Genomic DNA, 20,313 nt, shown 5'->3' with positions numbered 1-20,313 from the left:
TTAGTTGTAGGAAATTTTGGCACATCCAGTGTTTGACTTGCTCAATGCACTGGCACAGAAGATCTATGGGGCGATAGTCATTTGGTGATAGCGCTACATAGATTTGGGTGTCATCGGCATAGCAATGATGGTCAATGTTATTATTTTGCATGATTTGTCCTAGTGGGAGCATATAGATGTTAAATAAAGTCGGCCCCAAGATTGAACCTTGGGGGACTCCACACGTTACGTTGGTTGGTTCTGATACAAAGTCACCAATGGAAACAAAATAGTTCCTATCTTGTAGATATGACTTGAACCAGCTTAAAACTGTGCCTGAGATCCCCACCCAGTTTTCCAACCTGTCCAAAAGTATTGAGTGGTCGACAGTGTCAAATGCAGCACTGAGGTCCAAAAGCATTAATACTGAAGTTTTGCCAGAGTCTGTGTTTAGACGGATGTCATTTATAACTTTAAGAAGGGCCGTCTCTGTGCTATGAAGAGGTCGAAATCCTGACTGGAAGTTGTTGTGGCAGCCAGTAGAAGCCAAGAAGTGATTTAGTTGTTGGAGGACAACTTTCTCAATTATTTTACTTATGAATGGTAGATTTGAAATTGGTCTGTAGTTGTTGATAACAGAGGCATCTAGGCTCTGCTTTTTTAGAAGAGGTTTAATGACTGCAGTTTTGAAAGCCTTCGGGAAATTGCCCGATTTAATAGAATTATTAACTATTTGCAAGATGTCTGTTGATAGGCAGTCAAAAACATTCTTAAAGAAGTTGGTAGGTAAAACATCAAGGCAGCAGGTGGATGACTTTAGAGCTGTCACCGTTTCCACTAGAGTTTTAGAGTCTATGGCATTAAAGCTTGCCATCATTGCTGTGTTACTTTTGCCTAAATGGGGTGGTGATCCAACTTTTTTACTTGAGATATTGATGGTGCGTCTGATGCCTTCAATTTTATCAGTATAAAAGAATGCAAAGTCATTGCATTTCTGCGTGGAATGGAGTTCGGCTGGTATTTGTGTTGGGGGTTTAGTCAGTCTGTCAACGATTGTGAATAGGGTTTTGGCCTTATTTGTGTTGCTGTTTATGATATTGGAGAAGAATGTTTCTCTAGCACTTTTTAAGACTAAATTGTAGGCCTGGAGGCTCTCTTTATAGATGTCATGGTGAATATGAAGTTTTGTATTCCGCCAGATTCGTTCAGCCTTCCTGCACTCTCTTCTCTGGGCTGTTACAGCAGCAGATTTTCTCCAGGGTGCCTTTTGCTTGCCAGAAATCGTTTTAACTGTAACAGGTGCAATGATATCTATGATATTCACAATTTTGGAATTAAAGTTGCTTACAAGATCATCAGCATGACATGGGTTTAGAGGTGGTAGTGAGGAGATGGCGTTTTTAAAGAGGACATTAGCATGTTCATTTATGTACCGCTTTTTGACATTCTTTGATTCTGTTTGTGTGTCCGGAATTACAGAAATATTAAAGAAAACACAGAAATGATCAGACAATGAAGGATCAATCACAAGAACATCAGAAACATTGAGACCTTTTGTGATAATCAGGTCCAGGGTGTGTCCCTTATAATGTGTAGCCTCTTTCACATGTTGAGACAGTTCAAATGTGTCTAAAATAGTAAAAAGTTCTTTTGCGCCCTTGTCATTTAAATCGTCAATATGAAAATTAAAATCACCAGTTATAACCAGGCAGTCAAAGTCAGTGGAGATGCTAGACAATAGTTCAGTAAAATCATCAAAAAAATTTGCAGAATATTTAGGTGGCCTGTAGATAATTAACAAGAGAATTTTGGGAGAGCATTTCAACACAGCACACAGGTATTCAAATGATGTAAACTCACCGAGTGACATCTGTTTCCCCTGAAACATGTTTTTAAATATAGCAGCAACCCCTCCACCTCTTTTCCCCGATCTACATATATCAATGAAGTTATAGTTGGGGGGTGCTGTCTCGATCAGAATGCTTGCACTGTTATTTTGTTCCAGCCATGTTTCAGTTAAAAACATAAAGTCAAGTTTAGAAGTGCTAATAAAATCATTGACTAAAAATGATTTGCTATTCAGAGACCTGACATTGAGCAGACCCATCCTGATGGTGTTATTGACAGGCTTCGATGTTGGCTTTGATTTGGAGATAATAGGAATGAGATTGTTTAGGTTAGCAGGGTGGCTAAGTTTCCCAATGTTTACTCTCTTGGTAGTCACAACAGGGATGTAGAAGGTGCCATGATTTGATGTAGGCAACCTTGGGCCCAGCTGATAATGTGGTCTACTGCTGAACCCTTTTCTGTATCAGAAATATTCAGGACTGCTGTCAGGGCGAGGCGGGGTTTGCCGTAAGGGGGAGGGGGAGTGAGCAGCGTCAGAGCTGGGACGAACTACTGAAGGTGGACGTTGAGGGCGTGTAAGGGGTTGGCGTGAGAAAGGTGAAGTATGGCTGGGGGGTTGTGGAGCACGCCTTCGTGGAGGGGGTGGTGGAGGTGAGCGATGATCTAGGGGGGTAAAAATCTGAGTAGGGTGGGGCGTGAGTGGGGGTAGCTCCCGGAACTCCAAGGGGGAGAAGGGGGGAGAAAGGTCTACTTGAGGGAGGGAGAAAGATGGAGACGTGGATGGCTTGGGGGATGTGGGGGAGGGATCTTCACATGCATTCAGAATGGAGGGAGGGGCGGTAGAGGAGGATAGACACCTCTCCTCTTTGCTCTGGTGTATCTCATGGTCGACGTTCTCCTTTTGCAGTGGCGGTCCTCCTTCGACGTTCCTGATAGGCTGTGTTGTGTCTTCCTTCCTCGGTGGCTCCTCTTGTCTCTTGTCCTTGGCAGTGATGATAGATGCAAGATGCAGGAAGTGAAACATGTTGTTCATGAATAGCTTTACTCCCATCTTATTCAGGCAAAGTCCGTCTGCCTTAAAAAGATGCCTGCGGTCCCAGAAAAAGCTAAAATTGTCAATAAAATGCATTGAACGAGCAAGAAGTGCACTTGATAGCCACTCATTCAGCGAGTAAAGTCTACTGAATCTCTCAGCTCCTCTCCTGATTGGGGGTAGAGGACCACTGATAAAAACGTCAGCATTCACAGCGCTGACTGTTTCAAAGAGTTTATTGAAGTGCTCTTTCAGCTCTCTTGATTGTTGTTTTACAATGTCATTAAAACCAATGTGCAGGATGATATTTTTCACATTTGGGTGTGCAGCGACAATTTCCAGGATTCTTTTTTCCATGTCAGATACCATATCCTTCGGAAAGCAGAGTACTTTGGTGTTATTATTGCTTTTCATATCTTTTACAGAAAAGTCCCCCACAATCAGATTTTCAGGAGCTCTCGTTAGCTTTCTCTGTGGTGTAAAGTTAGCAGGTCTTACCCTTCTGCGTGGTGATGGTGGGTTATTCAGGCAATCAGAGGGGGATCCATTGTCCATCAACAGTGGGGCAAACCTGTTCTTTAGTTGGACACTTGCTTGCTGGGGAGGTTTATTGGTAGTTCTCCTCTTCTCAGCTGTCCGCTGCTGTGTCCTACGTGGCAGTGGAGTTGATGACGCAGTATGCCTGGCTGAAGATGGTAGCGCAGGCCAGCCGGTCAGATCAGAGATATCGGGGCGCTGGGTCCTGCCAGATATCCATTCTCCCTTGTCGCAGGGAGGTGGTCTTCTCTTTGGCTTTGCACCAAGTGTGTTCCAGGGAGGATTTTCACTGGTAGATTTATTACCCTCTACAGGGACCTCCCGTTTCTTCGTAGCTTCATTGTTGCTAGTTAGCTGGGTTGTAGCATGGTGCTGTCCAGTGTTTTCAGTCGACAGGAGTGCTAGAGTGGTGTTGTAGCCACATTGTCCATTCACTTCTAAATTCACTTCCAACCGATTCATTTTTATTTCCAACAGTAAAATCTTCTTTAGCAGTTTGTGGTAATCTTCCGTAGAGAAAGGAGGCATCTTATGCTGATTACCTTTAGCACTGTAGCACAGGCTCGGGCTCAGGCTTATCTTGAATGGTAGGCCTCCTCGCGTAGTGTTGAGGACGTCGTAAAAATATTGAAAAATGCCTCTGTTATCTAAAAGAAAATATAGTCCCACTGGTTTGGTAAGTATCCAAGAGCTGTTGCTCTTTGTGTAAGAAAATAGCAGCAGATAGTAGCAAAAAATGCAAGCAGAAGCGAGAGCAAGCGAGAGCAAGCAGAAAAGCGTCCATCCAGCGCAGAGGACGGACTAAGAAATGTCAAGAAACTAGTGTCCATGGCTCACATTTTAGACTGTGGTCACATTTGTGGTTCTGTACTCATCTGGACCAGAATGTGTCAAAGTTCTTGAATCAGGCTTTGATACACTCTCGGTGCTTTATTCCATTCTTGACAGAGCGCCACATTTTTTTAAACTGTTTAAAAAATTTTGGCGAACTTGCCGCATGTCCCGCTTCACTACAAGCTTTCCCACGATCCATTACGACCCTCACGCTTTAATCACGCTTTAATCAGGCTTTAATCAGGCTTTGTTACGCTTTAATCAGGCTTTGTTACGCTTTAACGCCGCTTTGCATACCGCTTTAAAGCGCCGTTGGTATGAACCTAGCATTAAGTGGTCATTTGCACTTAAATGATATTTAAGTTGACACACATATTCATGATTAGTTTCAACACATTAGAATTGTGTTTGAAGGACACTGGTATGTTATAATTGTGTTTGAAGGACACTAGTATGTTATAATTGTGTTTGAAGGACACTAGTATGTTAGAATTGTGTTTGAAGGACACTGGTATGTTAGAATTGTGTTTGAATGACACTGGTATGTTATAATTGTGTTTGAATGACACTAGTATGTTATAATTGTGTTTGAAGGACACTGGTATGTTATAATTGTGTTTGAATGACACTAGTATGTTATAATTGTGTTTGAAGGACACTGGTATGTTATAATTGTGTTTGAATGACACTGGTATGTTATAATTGTGTTTGAAGGACACTGGTATGTTAGAATTGTGTTTGAAGGACACTGGTATGTTAGAATTGTGTTTGAATGACACTGGTATGTTATAATTGTGTTTGAATGACACTAGTATGTTATAATTGTGTTTGAATGACACTGGTATGTTATAATTGTGTTTGAATGACACTAGTATGTTATAATTGTGTTTGAATGACACTGGTATGTTATAATTGTGTTTGAAGGACACTGGTATGTTATAATTGTGTTTGAAGGACACTGGTATGTTATAATTGTGTTTGAATGACACTAGTATGTTATAATTGTGTTTGAAGGACACTAGTATGTTATAATTGTGTTTGAAGGACACTGGAATGTTAGAATTGTGTTTGAAGGACACTGGTATGTTATAATTGTGTTTGAAGGACACTGGTATGTTATAATTGTGTTTGAAGGACACTGGTATGTTAGAATTGTGTTTGAAGGACACTGGTATGTTATAATTGTGTTTGAATGACACTAGTATGTTATAATTGTGTTTGAAGGACACTGGTATGTTAAAATTGTGTTTGAAGGACACTGGTATGTTATAATTGTGTTTGAAGGACACTGGTATGTTATAATTGTGTTTGAATGACACTGGTATGTTAGAATTGTGTTTGAAGGACACTGGTATGTTATAATTGTGTTTGAAGGACACTGGTATGTTATAATTGTGTTTGAAGGACACTGGAATGTTATAATTGTGTTTGAAGGACACTGGAATGTTATAATTGTGTTTGAAGGACACTGGTATGTTATAATTGTGTTTGAAGGACACTGGAATGTTATAATTGTGTTTGAAGGACACTGGTATGTTAGAATTGTGTTTGAAGGACACTGGTATGTTAGAATTGTGTTTGAAGGACACTGGTATGTTCCTTACTGTAACAGCTACAGGACACTGGTATGTTCCTTACTGTAACAGCAACAGGACACTGGTATGTTCCTTACTGTAACAGCAACAGGACACTGGTATGTTCCTTACTGTAACAGCAACAGGACACTGGTATGTTCCTTACTGTAACAGCAAGAGGACACTGGTATGTTCCTTACTGTAACAGCAACAGGACACTGGTATGTTCCTTAATGTGCACACTTGGGTTCCTGACCAGAAGAACAAAGTGTGCACCTAAGTGTAGACTTAGTCCTAAACTCCACACAATGCTGTTGATAAGTCATGCAGATGCTCCCACGTCTCTCCTTTGTGTTCCCACAAGCTCTTCAAGCAGGAAGTGACGCAGGTGAAGGAGGGCATGAAGCAGGTCAACGACCTGGCCCACCAGCTGGCTATCTCCGACGTCCACCTGTCCGTGGACAACGCCCGCGCTCTGGAGCACCTCAACAACCGGTGGAAGGTGCTGCAGGTAAAGAATGATGCTGGACATGAACAGTCTATGGAAAGCCTTCACAGATAGTAGGTGATGTGTGCAGACCCATGCTTGAGTAGACCCCCACACCCATGCATGCTTGAGTAGACCCCCACACCCATTCATGCTTGAGTAGACCCCCACACCCATTCATGTGACTACTATATCGTCAACATCAATAGTGCACACTTGTTGCCATCAACTTCCTTCAGTGTGTGTGTGTGTGTGTGTGTGTGTGTGTGTGTGTGTGTGTGTGTGTGTGTGTGTGTGTGTGTGTGTGTGTGTGTGTGTGTGTGTGTGTGTGTGTGTGTGTGTGTGTTGCAGGGTTCCATTGAAGAGAGGCTAAAGCAGCTCCAAGATGCACACAGAGACTTTGGCCCCGGATCCCAGCACTTCCTCTCAAGTGAGTGACATATTCTTTATTCATGGGCCGGCTCATTCAGCATCCATCCATCCATTTTCTACCACTTGTCCCTCTCCGAGTTGCTGGAGCCTATCCCAGCTGCTTATTGAGCATTAAAAAATGGTATTTATGGTAAAGTTACGTGTGATCCTACATTAAGTAAACCTGACACCTCAAAGTGGAACTCAACATTTTGGGGGAATTTTGCCCAACACACACAATCATTATGAAAGACTTGATGCACTAAGTAACTTTTCAACCTTCATCAAACATTTCCATAACTTTTAGTACGATACACAGACTTCTAACTAGTTGAATGACACCCGTGTCACGGCCTGAGGGGTCTGTGTCGCTCTCACTGGTACTTAGTGACTTTGAGGAACCCCGCACACAAAAAACTACACATTTGCTGACTTGCTTTACGCCATCTCTGTTCGTTAAAAATACGAAAGTTGCTGCAAACACCTGCACGCCGCCAGAAAACTGAAAGAAGAACAACGCTTACGTGCAATTGTGGCTATCAACCAAAGAAACAAAAAGTTTTGTCCAAAAGACAAGGGAAAAAAGAAAAATGGAGCCTAAAAGGACAGTCAAGGATCAACATTAAAAGGTGATTGATCCAAAATGGAGGTAGCACTGGACCTTGTAGATGCCATCATCTATAGACCTTGTAGACACCATCATCTGTAGACCTTGTAGACACCATCATCTGTAGACCTTGTAGACACCATCATCTGTAGACCTTGTAGACGCCATCATCTGTAGACCTTGTAGACGCCATCATCTGTAGACCTTGTAGACACCATCATCTGTAGACCTTGTAGACACCATCATCTGTAGACCTTGTAGATGCCATCATCTGTAGACCTTGTAGACACCATCATCTGTAGACCTTGTAGATGCCATCATCTGTAGACCTTGTAGACACCATCATCTGATCATCTGTAGACGCCATCATCTGTAGACCTTGTAGACACCATCATCTGTAGACCTTGTAGACGCCATCATCTGTAGACCTTGTAGACACCATCATCTGTAGACCTTGTAGACGCCATCATCTGTAGACCTTGTAGATGCCATCATCTGTAGACCTTGTAGACACCATCATCTGATCATCTGTAGACGCCATCATCTGTAGACCTTGTAGACACCATCATCTGTAGACCTTGTAGACGCCATCATCTGTAGACCTTGTGGACGCCATCATCTGTAGACCTTGTAGACGCCATCATCTGTAGACCTTGTAGACGCCATCATCTGTAGACCTCGTAGACACCATCATCTGTAGACCTTGTAGACGCCATAATCTGTAGACTTTGTAGACGCCATCATCTGTAGACCTTGCAGACGCCATCGTCTGTAGACCTCGTAGACGCCATCATCTGTAGACCTTGTAGACACCATCATGTGTAGACCTTGTAGACACCATCATCTGTAGACCTCGTAGACACCATCATGTGTAGACCTTGTAGACACCATAATCCGTAGACCTTGTAGACGCCATTGTCTGTAGACCTTGTAGACACCATCATCTGTAGACCTTGTAGACACCATCATCTGTAGACCTTGTAGACACCATCATCTGTAGACCTTGTCGACACCATCATCTGTAGACCTTTTAGACAACATCATCTGTAGACCTTGTAGACACCATCATCTGTAGACCTTGTAGAAGCCATCATCTGTAGACCTTGTAGAAGCCATCATCTGTAGACCTTGTAGAAGCCATCATCTGTAGACCTTGTAGATGCCATCATCTGTAGACCTTGTAGACGCCATCATCTGTAGACCTTGTAGACGCCATCATCTGTAGACTTTGTAGACGCTATCATCTGTAGACCTTGTAGACGCCATCATCTGTAGACCTTGTAGACGCTATCATCTGTAGACCTTGTAGACGCCATCATCTGTAGACCTTGTAGACGCCATCATCTGTAGACCTTGTAGACACCATCATCTGTAGACCTTGTAGAAGCCATCATCTGTAGACCTTGTAGACGCCATCATCTGTAGACTTTGTAGACGCTATCATCTGTAGACCTTGTAGACGCCATCATCTGTAGACCTTGTAGACGCTATCATCTGTAGACCTTGTAGACGCCATCATCTGTAGACCTTGTAGACGCCATCATCTGTAGACCTTGTAGACACCATCATCTGTAGACCTTGTAGACACCATCATCTGTAGACCTTGTAGACGCCATCGTCTGTAGACCTTGTAGACGCCATCGTCTGTAGACCTCGTAGACACCATCATGTGTAGACCTTGTAGACACCATAATCCGTAGACCTTGTAGACGCCATTGTCTGTAGACCTTGTAGACACCATCATCTGTAGACCTTGTAGACACCATCATCTGTAGACCTTGTAGACACCATCATCTGTAGACCTTGTCGACACCATCATCTGTAGACCTTCTAGACAACATCATCTGTAGACCTTGTAGACACCATCATCTGTAGACCTTGTAGACAACATCATCTGTAGACCTTGTAGACACCATCATCTGTAGACCTTGTAGAAGCCATCATCTGTAGACCTTGTAGAAGCCATCATCTGTAGACCTTGTAGACACCATCATCTGTAGACCTTGTAGAAGCCATCATCTGTAGACTTTGTAGACGCTATCATCTGTAGACCTTGTAGACGCTATCATCTGTAGACCTTGTAGACACCATCATCTGTAGACCTTGTAGACAACATCATCTGTAGACCTTGTAGACACCATCATCTGTAGACCTTGTAGACACCATCATCTGTAGACCTTGTAGACAACATCATCTGTAGACCTTGTAGACACCATCATCTGTAGACCTTGTAGAAGCCATCATCTGTAGACCTTGTAGAAGCCATCATCTGTAGACCTTGTAGACACCATCATCTGTAGACCTTGTAGAAGCCATCATCTGTAGACTTTGTAGACGCTATCATCTGTAGACCTTGTAGACGCTATCATCTGTAGACCTTGTAGACACCATCATCTGTAGACCTTGTAGACGCCATCATCTGTAGACCTTGTAGACACCATCATCTGTAGACCTTGTAGACGCCATCATCTGTAGACCTTGTAGACGCCATCATCTGTAGACCTTGTAGACGCCATCATCTGTAGACCTTGTAGACACCATCATGTGGTGCCGTGTCCTCAGCTGGCACTAAATGGCGGTGGCATAGGCAGGACAACAATAAGTGTGTGTCAGCTGGGCGGCGTGTCTTCGTCCTTCTCAGCCCCAGCTGTGAACGTCACGCTCGAGTTCACCTTGGCAGGCAAACAGAAGACAAACTGTTGGAGACCTCAGCTGTGTGTGTTAGCACTTCAAATTTCAGCAAGGGCCAGAGAATGAGGGCAACGAGCCAAAAACGAGCAGCCGTTGGAAAGTAGCCTTGGGTGGTAAGAAAAAAAGCTAAGATTCCAGTAACAGGAGTGCTTTTATAGAGAAAGTAAGAGTGTGTTGTTCTCTTAGAAATGATGCAGTTTGGAGTTATTGTCTTGGACACTTTCATGTTCAATGCAATATATTTCATGTCCAGCCTGACTTATGGGCCAGATTACATTTACACCCCCTGCTGTGGCATCTAACACTTCAGCTCTGACATTACCTCGCTCTAAACCTGGCAAAGTCCTTTTTTTTCATGCCTTGCCGCCAGCCCCCCTGGATCATTGCACAGCCGAGGCCGGGAGGGAGACCAGCCCCAGTTGGAAAACATGCAGCTCTGCTGAAGTGGAAGCAATGAGGTTTGTGACCAGCGTGGCCACGGAAACTTCTGGCAACATGAAGACAGCAAGAGGAACACAGAGAGAGAAGCTGTCACTGCCACGCCAACACTACAATCACAAATACTTCAATAATCCCTGAGGGGGAATTAACATTTTCAGCACAATCCCATTCAAGAGCGGACAAACATTACAGGGAGACAGAACGGGATTAAACATTACAGGGAGACAGAACAGGATTAAACATTACAGGGAGACAGAACAGGATTCAACATTACAGGGAGACAGAACAGGATTAAACATTACAGGGAGACGGAACAGGATCAAATAATTACAGGGAGACAGAACAGGATTAAACATTACAGGGATACAATCAATCAATCAATGTTTATTTATATAGCCCTAAATTGAGTGTCTCAAAGGGGTGCACAAGCCACAACGACATCCTGGGCTCAGATCCCACATCACGGCAAGAAAAAACTAAACCCAATGGAATAAGTCTAAGACTAGATCTGACCAATCTAAGTCTAAGACTAGATGTGACCAATCTAAGTCTAAGACTAGATGTGACCAATCTAAGTCTCTGACTAGATCTGACCAATTTAAGTCTAAGAGTAGATGTGACCAATTTGAGTCTAAGACTGGATGTCACCAATCTAAGTCTAAGACTAGATGTGACCGATCTAAGTTTAAGACTAGATGTGACCGATCTAAGTCTAAGACTAGATGTGACCGATCTAAGTCAAAGACTAGATGTGACCGATCTAAGTCTAAGACTAGATGTGACCGATCTAAGTCTATGACTAGATGTGACCGATCTAATTCTAAGACTAGATGTGACCGATCTAAGTTTAAGACTAGATGTGACCGATCTAAGTCTAAGACTAGATGTGACCGATCTAAGTCTAAGACTAGATGTGACCGATCTAAGTCTAAGACTAGATGTGACCGATCTAAGTCTAAGACTAGATGTGACCGATCTAAGTCTAAGACTAGATGTGACCGATCTAAGTCTAAGACTAGATGTGACCGATCTAAGTCTAAGACTAGATGTGACCGATCTAAGTCAAAGACTAGATGTGACCGATCTAAGTCTAAGACTAGATGTGACCGATATAAGACTAGATGTGACCGATCTAAGTCTAAGACTAGATGTGACCGATCTAAGTCTAAGACTAGATGTGACCGATCTAAGTCTAAGACTAGATGTGACCGATCTATTTCTAAGACTAGATGTGACCGATCTATTTCTAAGACTAGATGTGACCGATCTAAGTCTAAGACTAGATGTGACCAATCTAAGTCTAAGACTAGATGTGACCAATCTAAGTCCAAGACTTGATGTGACCGATCTAATTCTAAGACTAGATGTGACCGATCTAAGACCAAGACTTGATGTGACCGATCTAATTCTAAGACTAGATGTGACCGATCTAAGACTAGATGTGACCAATCTAAGACTAGATGTGACGGATCTAAGTCTAGGACTAGATGTGACCGATCTAAGTCTATGACTAGATGTGACCGATCTAAGTCTAAGACTAGATGTGACCAATCTAAGGCTCTAGGAACATATATATATATATATATATATATATATATATATATATATATATATATATATATATATATATATATATATATATATATATATATATATATATATATATATATATATATATATATATATATATATATATAATGGAAATAGGCTTTGCTTCTTTCCACTCATGTTTGTGACAAGGTGCACGAGTGCTTGCTCAAACATCTTCAGCATCATTCAAATAAAATAGTGTCATGTCTGTTTATCATGTTTTTGTTTTGGCCATGTGCTGTTTGTTTTTTTGGACACTTTCTTAGTTCCTGGTTTCACTTCCTTGTTTGCTTTGGTTTCCATGGTCACCCATTAGTTTTCACCTGTCATGTCACGCACCTGTTTTACGTTTTGAGTCACGCACCTGTTTGTTCCAATCATGTCACTGTTATTTAAGTCTACCTTTGTTCATCACTCGTTCCGCCCGCATTGTGTTTGTCACACGTTTATGTCAAGTAAGTGTTTGATTATGTCATGTCATCCATGCCAAGTAATTAAGCTTCATGTGTTCTAGGCACGCTTGCCTTTTTGCTTTATTGTTTGTGTGTGTGATAGTTTTAGTGATTTATGTTGAATAAATCCAAGCTCACCTTCACGCTGTCGTCCGGAGCCGTTTTTTGCATGGGAAGAACAACCCCGCAGCCAGCTGCGACCCCCCCTCCCCCCTCGTGACAGTATGCAGGCAGCAGACGTTCTTCCGCAGACGGGCCATGACGAGGTGATGGAGACGCGCTGGCGAAGATGGAGGCCAGCCAGAAAGGCTTCTTTTCGCCAGCATGGCGCGTCGTTCCCCCAGGATCCTCCTCCGGACAACAAGATTCCCCAACCAGCCCTGTCTTCCTCGCCGCCGCAGGAGACCCGTGCTGATGACGTCATCCCGCCCACTGGTGATGATGTCAGAGACCAAGACTTTTTTTTAGATTCCATTTACGCCCTCTGTCAGCCGCCCACTAAGGACTTTGTTTCAAAGAGTAATCCTTTTGAGAAATTTTTTTCAAAATTTAGATTTGTTCAGACCCAGTCTAAAGTGGGGGTGGTAAATAGACATTTTGGACAATTTAATGGGGAGGATTCTGCCCCCCTCCTGACCACCCTCCACCCACCCCTAAAGAAGATGCCAGACCGCAGGGAGCGCGTCTGGTATCCGCTCCTTGAGGGGGGGGCTGGGACCGGGAGCTGTGTTGGTGGGGTGGCTCAGCTGCTCCCAACCAGGCAGCAACCTCCATCCCGGCCGCCACCACCAGTCCGTCACCATGCCAAGCCACAGCCCCCAGCTAGGCCACCTGCACCACGTCAAGTTCCACGCGGCCAAGCTCCGGTACCGGCTCCACGCTGCCAAGCTCCGGTTCCGGCTCCACGCTGCCAAGCTCCGGTACCGGCTCCACGCTGCCAAGCATCGGTTCCGGCTCCACGCTGCCAAGCTCCGGTACCGGCTCCACGCTACCAAGCTCCGGTTCCGGCTCCACGCTGCCAAGCTCCGGTTCCGGCTCCACGCTGCCAAGCTCCGGTACTAGACCCACGCCAAGACCAAGACCCACGCCAAGACCAAGACCCACGCCAAGACCAAGACTGCCAAGACCAAGACCCACGCCGCCAAGACCAAGACCCACACCGCCAAGACCAAGACTGCCAAGACCAAGACCCACGCCGCCAAGACCAAGACCCACACCGCCAAGACCAAGACTGCCAAGACCAACACCAAGACCAACACCAAGACCCACGCTGCCAAGACCAAGACCCACGCTGCCAGGACACGCCACGCCAAGCTTTTCCGCCCGACGCACCACGCCAAGCTTCGTCATCTGCTACTGCCACGTCGACGAAGCGCCTGCCTTCTCGTCTGCCACGGATGTGGCCGCTGCCTGGTCGTCCGCCACGCCGGGTGCGCCCACGTTCTAGTCGGCCACGGGTGTGGCCCTTCCCGGGTCGTCCACCCTCGTGACAAATAGTTGATTACATCACATTATTTTGTTACGTTCCAAAAGGTCTGACAAAGATCAAATTGTGACATTTTTCTGATAAAGAAAATATGTCAATGCAATGAATGTTTTCCAGACAAACCCATTTCATACAGAACATTCATGGTCATGAACGCAGAAAATGGGTCAGAAATGAAAAAGGGATAAATGAGCATTAAACATCACTTTTAATGTTGATGAAGTCTCGTGTAGGAGGAAGTGGGATCTAATGGATTAACAACAAATCTAACTGCACATTATTTGTGTCAGCATGAGAGACATTCTCCTCAGCAGTGCTCTTCATGTGTGCAGGTTGAGTGCACTGAGCAGTGCTCTTCATGCTTACAACATGATGACATGTGTGTGTGCAGGTTGAGTGCACTGAGCAGTGTTCTTCATGCTTACAAGATGATGACGTGTGTGTGTGCAGGTTGAGTGCACTGAGCAGTGTTCTTCATGCTTACAAGATGATGACATGTGTGAGTGCAGGTTGAGTGCACTGAGCAGTGCTCTTTATGCTTACAAGATGATGACATGTGTGTGCAGGTTGAGTGCACTGAGCAGTGTTCTTTATGCTTACAAGATGATGACGTGTGTGTGTGCAGGTTGAGTGCACTGAGCAGTGCTCTTCATGCTTACAAGATGATGACGTGTGTGTGCAGGTTGAGTGCACTGAGCAGTGCTCTTCATGCTTACAAGATGATGCCATGTGTGTGCAGGTTGAGTGCACTGAGCAGTGCTCTTCATTAAGGCTGCAGCTAACGATTATTTTTCTATCGATTAATGTATAGATTATTTTTTCGATTAATCGGTTAATCTATAGATTATTTTTTTCGATTAATCTATAGATTATTTTTCCTTTCACCGATTATTTTTTTATTCAAAATGAAGATGAAAAAATAAATGTAGGCCCGTTTTTTCAAAAGGCATGGCTTTTATTTACAAAAAAAAGAAGTATGGCCACCCAGTCAACATTGACAACAACATGACTAAATATTCTGTAACAATGTAAACATTTAAAACTTTTAAAATGTAACAAAATTAAAAGTAGCTTATTTGCTTTTTAATGTGCAAATATAAGAGTCAACATCCAGTGCAAATCTTAATATTCTGCAATAGTATAAGCATTTAAAAAGTAAAAGTATTGCTTATTTTGCTTTAAAATGTGCAAAAATAAAGATAAACATCCAATACAAAAAAGTGCAAAACGAAATATTCTGTAACAACAGTGTAAACATTTCAACAAAAGTGAAAGTATTGCTTATTTGCTAAAATGTGCAAAAATAAAGATAAACATCCAATACAAAAAAGTGCCAATCTAAATATTCTGGAGCACTGTAAACATTAAGTATTGCTTTTAAAATGTGCAAAATAAACATCCAGTCCAACACAGTACACAATAACCAATTCTACTCATTCCAGTGAGTGTCTAACAGTTGTAATGAAGAAAGGTTAGCATGTCTACATGCTCTGGTTCTTTTCTTGTTTACAATATTCCCAGCAGCTGAAAATAGGCGCTCAGAAGGGGTCGATGTGGCTGGAACTGAGAGCTAATTAGCCTTCACCTCAAGCCAGGATTGCGAGTGAGCTGAGCTGCAGTTTAAGTTTCTAGAAGGTCAACGGGCTCATAGTGATGTTACTAGTAGTTGACTGGGAGGTGTTTATTATCATTTGGGGAGAGTCCGCTGCCTGATGCTCACCTGCTAAACACCTATCTGCTCCACGCTGAAGCGCTGACTACATGCGCTCTGAATACGCACTGCTGATTGGCTGATAATGCTTCGTGTGTACCAATCAGATGGTTGTGTGGGTGGGACAATGCTGCGTGTGTACCAATCAGATGGTTGTGTGGGTGGGACAATGCTGCGTGCTGAGACAGAGGCAGACGGAGCAAAGCAGCTTGCTAAGACTTTAGCTTAAAAACTCGTTCGGTACACCCCCGTACCGAACCGAAAGCCCCGTACCGAAACGGTTCAATACAAAACACGTACCGTTACACCCCTAGCAGATACAAATGACACATTCATGTTTTTGTGTAATGATGACAACGTATGCTCGCGCGGACGATTGACTAGTTGATGGTTTTCTTTCAAATGTTCGTTCATAGCCGTTGTGCTGCTATGATAGGCCATTTACGCTCGACACAGTGTGCATACAACAACATTATTAGGCCGTTTATTGAAATACTCCCACACTTTTGACCACTTTTGGCATGCTTTTCCCCCTCGCTCGCACCGCTCGCATCGTCTTCTTTGATCGTCTGCTTTGCGCTTCGCCATGACGGTAGTGTGACGTCATTATGCGACGCGTCGACGCACAAAAACGGCGTCGACGTATTTACGTAACCGATGACGTCGACTACGTCGACGCGTCGTTTCAGCCTTACTCTTCATGCTTACAAGATGATGACATGTGTGAGTGCAGGTTGAGTGCACTGAGCAGTGCTCTTCATGCTTACAAGATGATGCCATGCGTGTGCAGGTTGAGTGCACTGAGCAGTGTTCTTCATGCTTACAAGATGATGCCATGCGTGTGCAGGTTGAGTGCACTGAGCAGTGTTCTTCATGCTTACAAGATGATGACATGTGTGCAGGTTGAGTGCACTGAGCAGTGTTCTTTATGCTTACAAGATGATGACATGTGTGTGTGCAGGTTGAGTGCACTGAGCAGTGCTCTTCATGCTTACAAGATGATGCCATGCGTGTGCAGGTTGAGTGCACTGAGCAGTGTTCTTCATGCTTACAAGATGATGACATGTGTGCAGGTTGAGTGCACTGAGCAGTGTTCTTTATGCTTACAAGATGATGACATGTGTGTGTGCAGGTTGAGTGCACTGAGCAGTGTTCTTCATGCTTACAAGATGATGCCATGTGTGTGCAGGTTGAGTGCACTGAGCAGTGTTCTTCATGCTTACAAGATGATGACGTGTGTGTGCAGGTTCAGTGCACTGAGCAGTGTTCTTCATGCTTACAAGATGATGACGTGTGTGTGCAGGTTCAGTGCACTGAGCAGTGTTCTTCATGCTTACAAGATGATGACATGTGTGCAGGTTCAGTGCACTGAGCAGTGTTCTTCATGCTTACAAGATGATGACATGTGTGAGTGCAGGTTGAGTGCACTGAGCAGTGTTCTTTATGCTTACAACATGATGACATGTGTGTGTGCAGGTTGAGTGCACTGAGCAGTGTTCTTTATGCTTACAAGATGATGACATGTGTGCAGGTTGAGTGCACTGAGCAGTGTTCTTTATGCTTACAACATGATGACATGTGTGTGTGCAGGTTGAGTGCACTGAGCAGTGCTCTTCATGCTTACAAGATGATGACATGTGTGCAGGTTGAGTGCACTGAGCAGTGTTCTTCATGCTTACAAGATGATGACATGTGTGTGTGCAGGTTCAGTGCAGAGGCCATGGGAGCGTGCCATCTCTCCCAACAAAGTTCCGTACTACATCAAGTGAGTTCAACATCTATTCTGTTCTCTCTTGGAAGACAAATGACTTTTAGTTGCAAGTCTGTCAAGCTGACATCTTCAAGCAAGTAGAGCAGTGCACTTGTTGCATCATGGAGACTTTTCTTCTTAAACATGCGCCTCAAACTCACAGTTTCCTCAGCCAAACATTTGAACTTGAAGTTGCTGTCAAATGGGAATAAATACATATATTCTGTGTACTCTACTTGTACACCACTCAGCTCTCTGGCCATTTATTCACATATAGTGTGTGTTTACGTGTGTGGGTGTGTGTGTTTACATGCATGTTTACGTGCGTGTAACACGTGCGTGTGTGTGTGTTTACGTGCCTCTGTCACGCAATCCCTGACTGAAGAGCTCACCAGCAAACTGCAGGACCTGAAACCCTCAGGGACTCTCGAGGAGGACTGGGCTGCGTGCAGAGACGCCGTCTACACTGCTGCTCTCAACGTAGTAGGACCTACAGCCCGCAGGCAACAGGACTGGTTTGATGATCACATCAGAGATCTTCTCCGGGAGAAACATCGTCTGCACAAAGCCCACCTCAGTGATCCAACATCCTCTCAAAAACCGTCTGCCCTCAAGAACATCAAAGCAACCATCCAGCGGGAGCTGTGCCGGATGCAGGACGACTGGCTCTGTCGAAAATCTGACGAGATCCAGTCCTATGCAGACCAGAATGACAACAAGAAGTTCTACAGCACCATTAAGACCATCTACGGGCCCACGACATCAGGATCTCCTCCTCTCCTCAGTGCTGATGGCAGCACACTGGTCACAGACAGAGAGAAGATCCTTGAGCGCTGGGCTGAGCACTTCCACGGTGTTCTCAACCGCCCTTCAGCCATTAATGACGAAGCCATTGCACGCCTCCCTCAAGTCCCTGTCAACACCTCCCTTGACGAACCACCGACGGAAGCTGAGGTCATCAAAGCCATCAGAGGACTTCCAAATGGCAAAGCACCTGGTGCTGATGCAATTCCAGTAGCTGGTGGACCACCTCTGACCAAACAACTGGTAGACCTATTCTGCACCATGTGGAACCAAGGGAAGCTGCCACAAGAGTTCAAAGACGCCTCCATCGTCCATCTATACAAATGCAAGGGCAACAGGCAGAACTGCAACAACCACCGCGGCATTGCTCTGCTGTCTGTGGCAGGAAAGATCCTGGCCAGAATTCTGCTAAACCGCCTGACGGAACATCTCAAACACGAAGACCTCCTACCGGAGAGCCAATACGGATTCAGGCAGGGTCGTGGTACAGTGGACATGATCTTCGCCGCTCGCCAACTCCAAGAGAAGTGTCGAGAACAGAACGTCACTCTATACTCCACCTTTGTAGATCTGACGAAGGCCTTCGACACTGTCAGCCGAGAGGGCCTCTGGAAGATCATGGCCAAGTTTGGCTGCTCTAACTTCTTCTTCTTCTTTCGTGTATCGTCTTCATATGTCCATCTTCGTGTCGTGTAGCCACTCCCTCGTCTCAGGTCCCACTTGGAAGACGCCCTCCTCTGAAGGTGGTCTATGCCGGGGACAGGTGGTGATGATGTGGTCGGCAGTCTGCTCAGACTCCCCGCACTCACACGCTGCACTGTCTGTTAGGCCCCACTTCTTCATGGACGCTTTGAAGCAACCAACCCCTGTGCGAAGGCGGTTCAGGAGGGTCCATTGCCGGCGAGGTAGATCTTCTCCCTCCACGCCACCTCCAGGATCCTGGATGTAATGGTGTAGGCGTGTCTGTCCTGCTGACTCCCACTCCTGCTTCCATTCCGCTGCCAGCCAGGCTTTGGTTGTCAGATCCTCCGGGATGGAAATAAGCATCTCTTGTGCGGCCTGATTGTATGGGTGGCGGGACTTGAGTCTGCTTGGAGGTGTTGCCATGGTGGTGGTTTCATGGAGGAGGTGCCAGCTGTGTTCCTGGGCTTTCCTTGCCAGGGCAAGGATAGCGGCCTCTCGCCGTAGGCCGGCTGGCGCTATCCCTGCTAGGACTGGCAGGTAGAACACGGGGGTGGGTTTCAGGCAGCCACTTATGATCCGGAGGGCATTGTTGATGGCCGTATCGACCTTCTTGGCATGTGGGCTTCTACACCAGGTTGGGGCACAGTACTCAGCTGCAGAGAATACGAGGGCTTGTGTGGAGATACGTAGTACCTTGGCCGAGGCCCCCCAGGTTGTACCAGCTAGGCGCCGGATGAGTGAGACCCTTGCTGTTACTTTAGCCCTCACTTCATCCAAATGTTGTTTGTAGGACAGTGTCCTGTCCAAGCGTACGCCCAGGTACTTTGGGGCCTGCTGGAACTCCAGGGGTTTGTTGTCCACTAAGATCTCCAGCTCTAACATCTTCATAAACATGTTCCATGAATTCCATGATGGCATGCAGGCACAAGTCCAGGACAACGGCGCATCATCTGAGCCTTTCCATGTGGAAAATGGAGTCAAACAAGGCTGTGTTCTGGCACCCACTCTGTTCAGCATGATGTTCTCAGCAATGCTGACAGATGCTTTCCGGTCTGGGGACATGGGGATAGACCTGCGCTACCGCACTGATGACAAGCTGTTTAATCTGCGAAGACTCCAGGCAAAGATAAAAGTACAGACCACCAAGGTTCACGCCTTTCTCTTTGCGGACGACTGTGCCCTGAATGCTTCCAACGAGCTGGAAATGCAACGGAGCATGAACAACTTTGCCACAGCATGCTCAGACTTTGGACTCACCATCAGTACAAAGAAAACAGAGGTTATGCATCAACCTGCTGCTGGAGACCCGTACACTGAGCCCCTCGTCAGCGTAAATGGTGAGGACCTCAAAGCTGCTGAAAAGTTTGTCTACCTGGGTAGCACCTTGTCACGCG

At 45.0% G+C, this 20,313-nt stretch overlaps 1 protein-coding gene across 4 annotated transcripts in view; it reads left to right on the top strand.

The window, feature by feature from the left end:
- drp2 (dystrophin related protein 2) overlaps positions 1-20,313 on the top strand; it is a 299,389-nt gene that overhangs the window by 175,443 nt on the left and 103,633 nt on the right. For all 4 annotated transcript variants that reach the window (XM_062043976.1, XM_062043975.1, XM_062043974.1 and 1 more), the window contains 3 exons: positions 6,170-6,316; positions 6,644-6,722; positions 17,386-17,446. In XM_062043976.1, the coding sequence (XP_061899960.1) occupies positions 6,170-6,316; positions 6,644-6,722; positions 17,386-17,446 (287 nt within the window). The remainder of the gene's footprint in view (positions 1-6,169; positions 6,317-6,643; positions 6,723-17,385; positions 17,447-20,313) is intronic.

The sequence above is a fragment of the Entelurus aequoreus genome, linkage group LG04 (genome assembly GCF_033978785.1).
Source record: "Entelurus aequoreus isolate RoL-2023_Sb linkage group LG04, RoL_Eaeq_v1.1, whole genome shotgun sequence".
Lineage (NCBI taxonomy): Eukaryota > Metazoa > Chordata > Actinopteri > Syngnathiformes > Syngnathidae > Entelurus > Entelurus aequoreus.
Note: the sequence above shows the minus strand (reverse complement) of the source record. Positions and strands in the feature narration are given on the sequence as shown.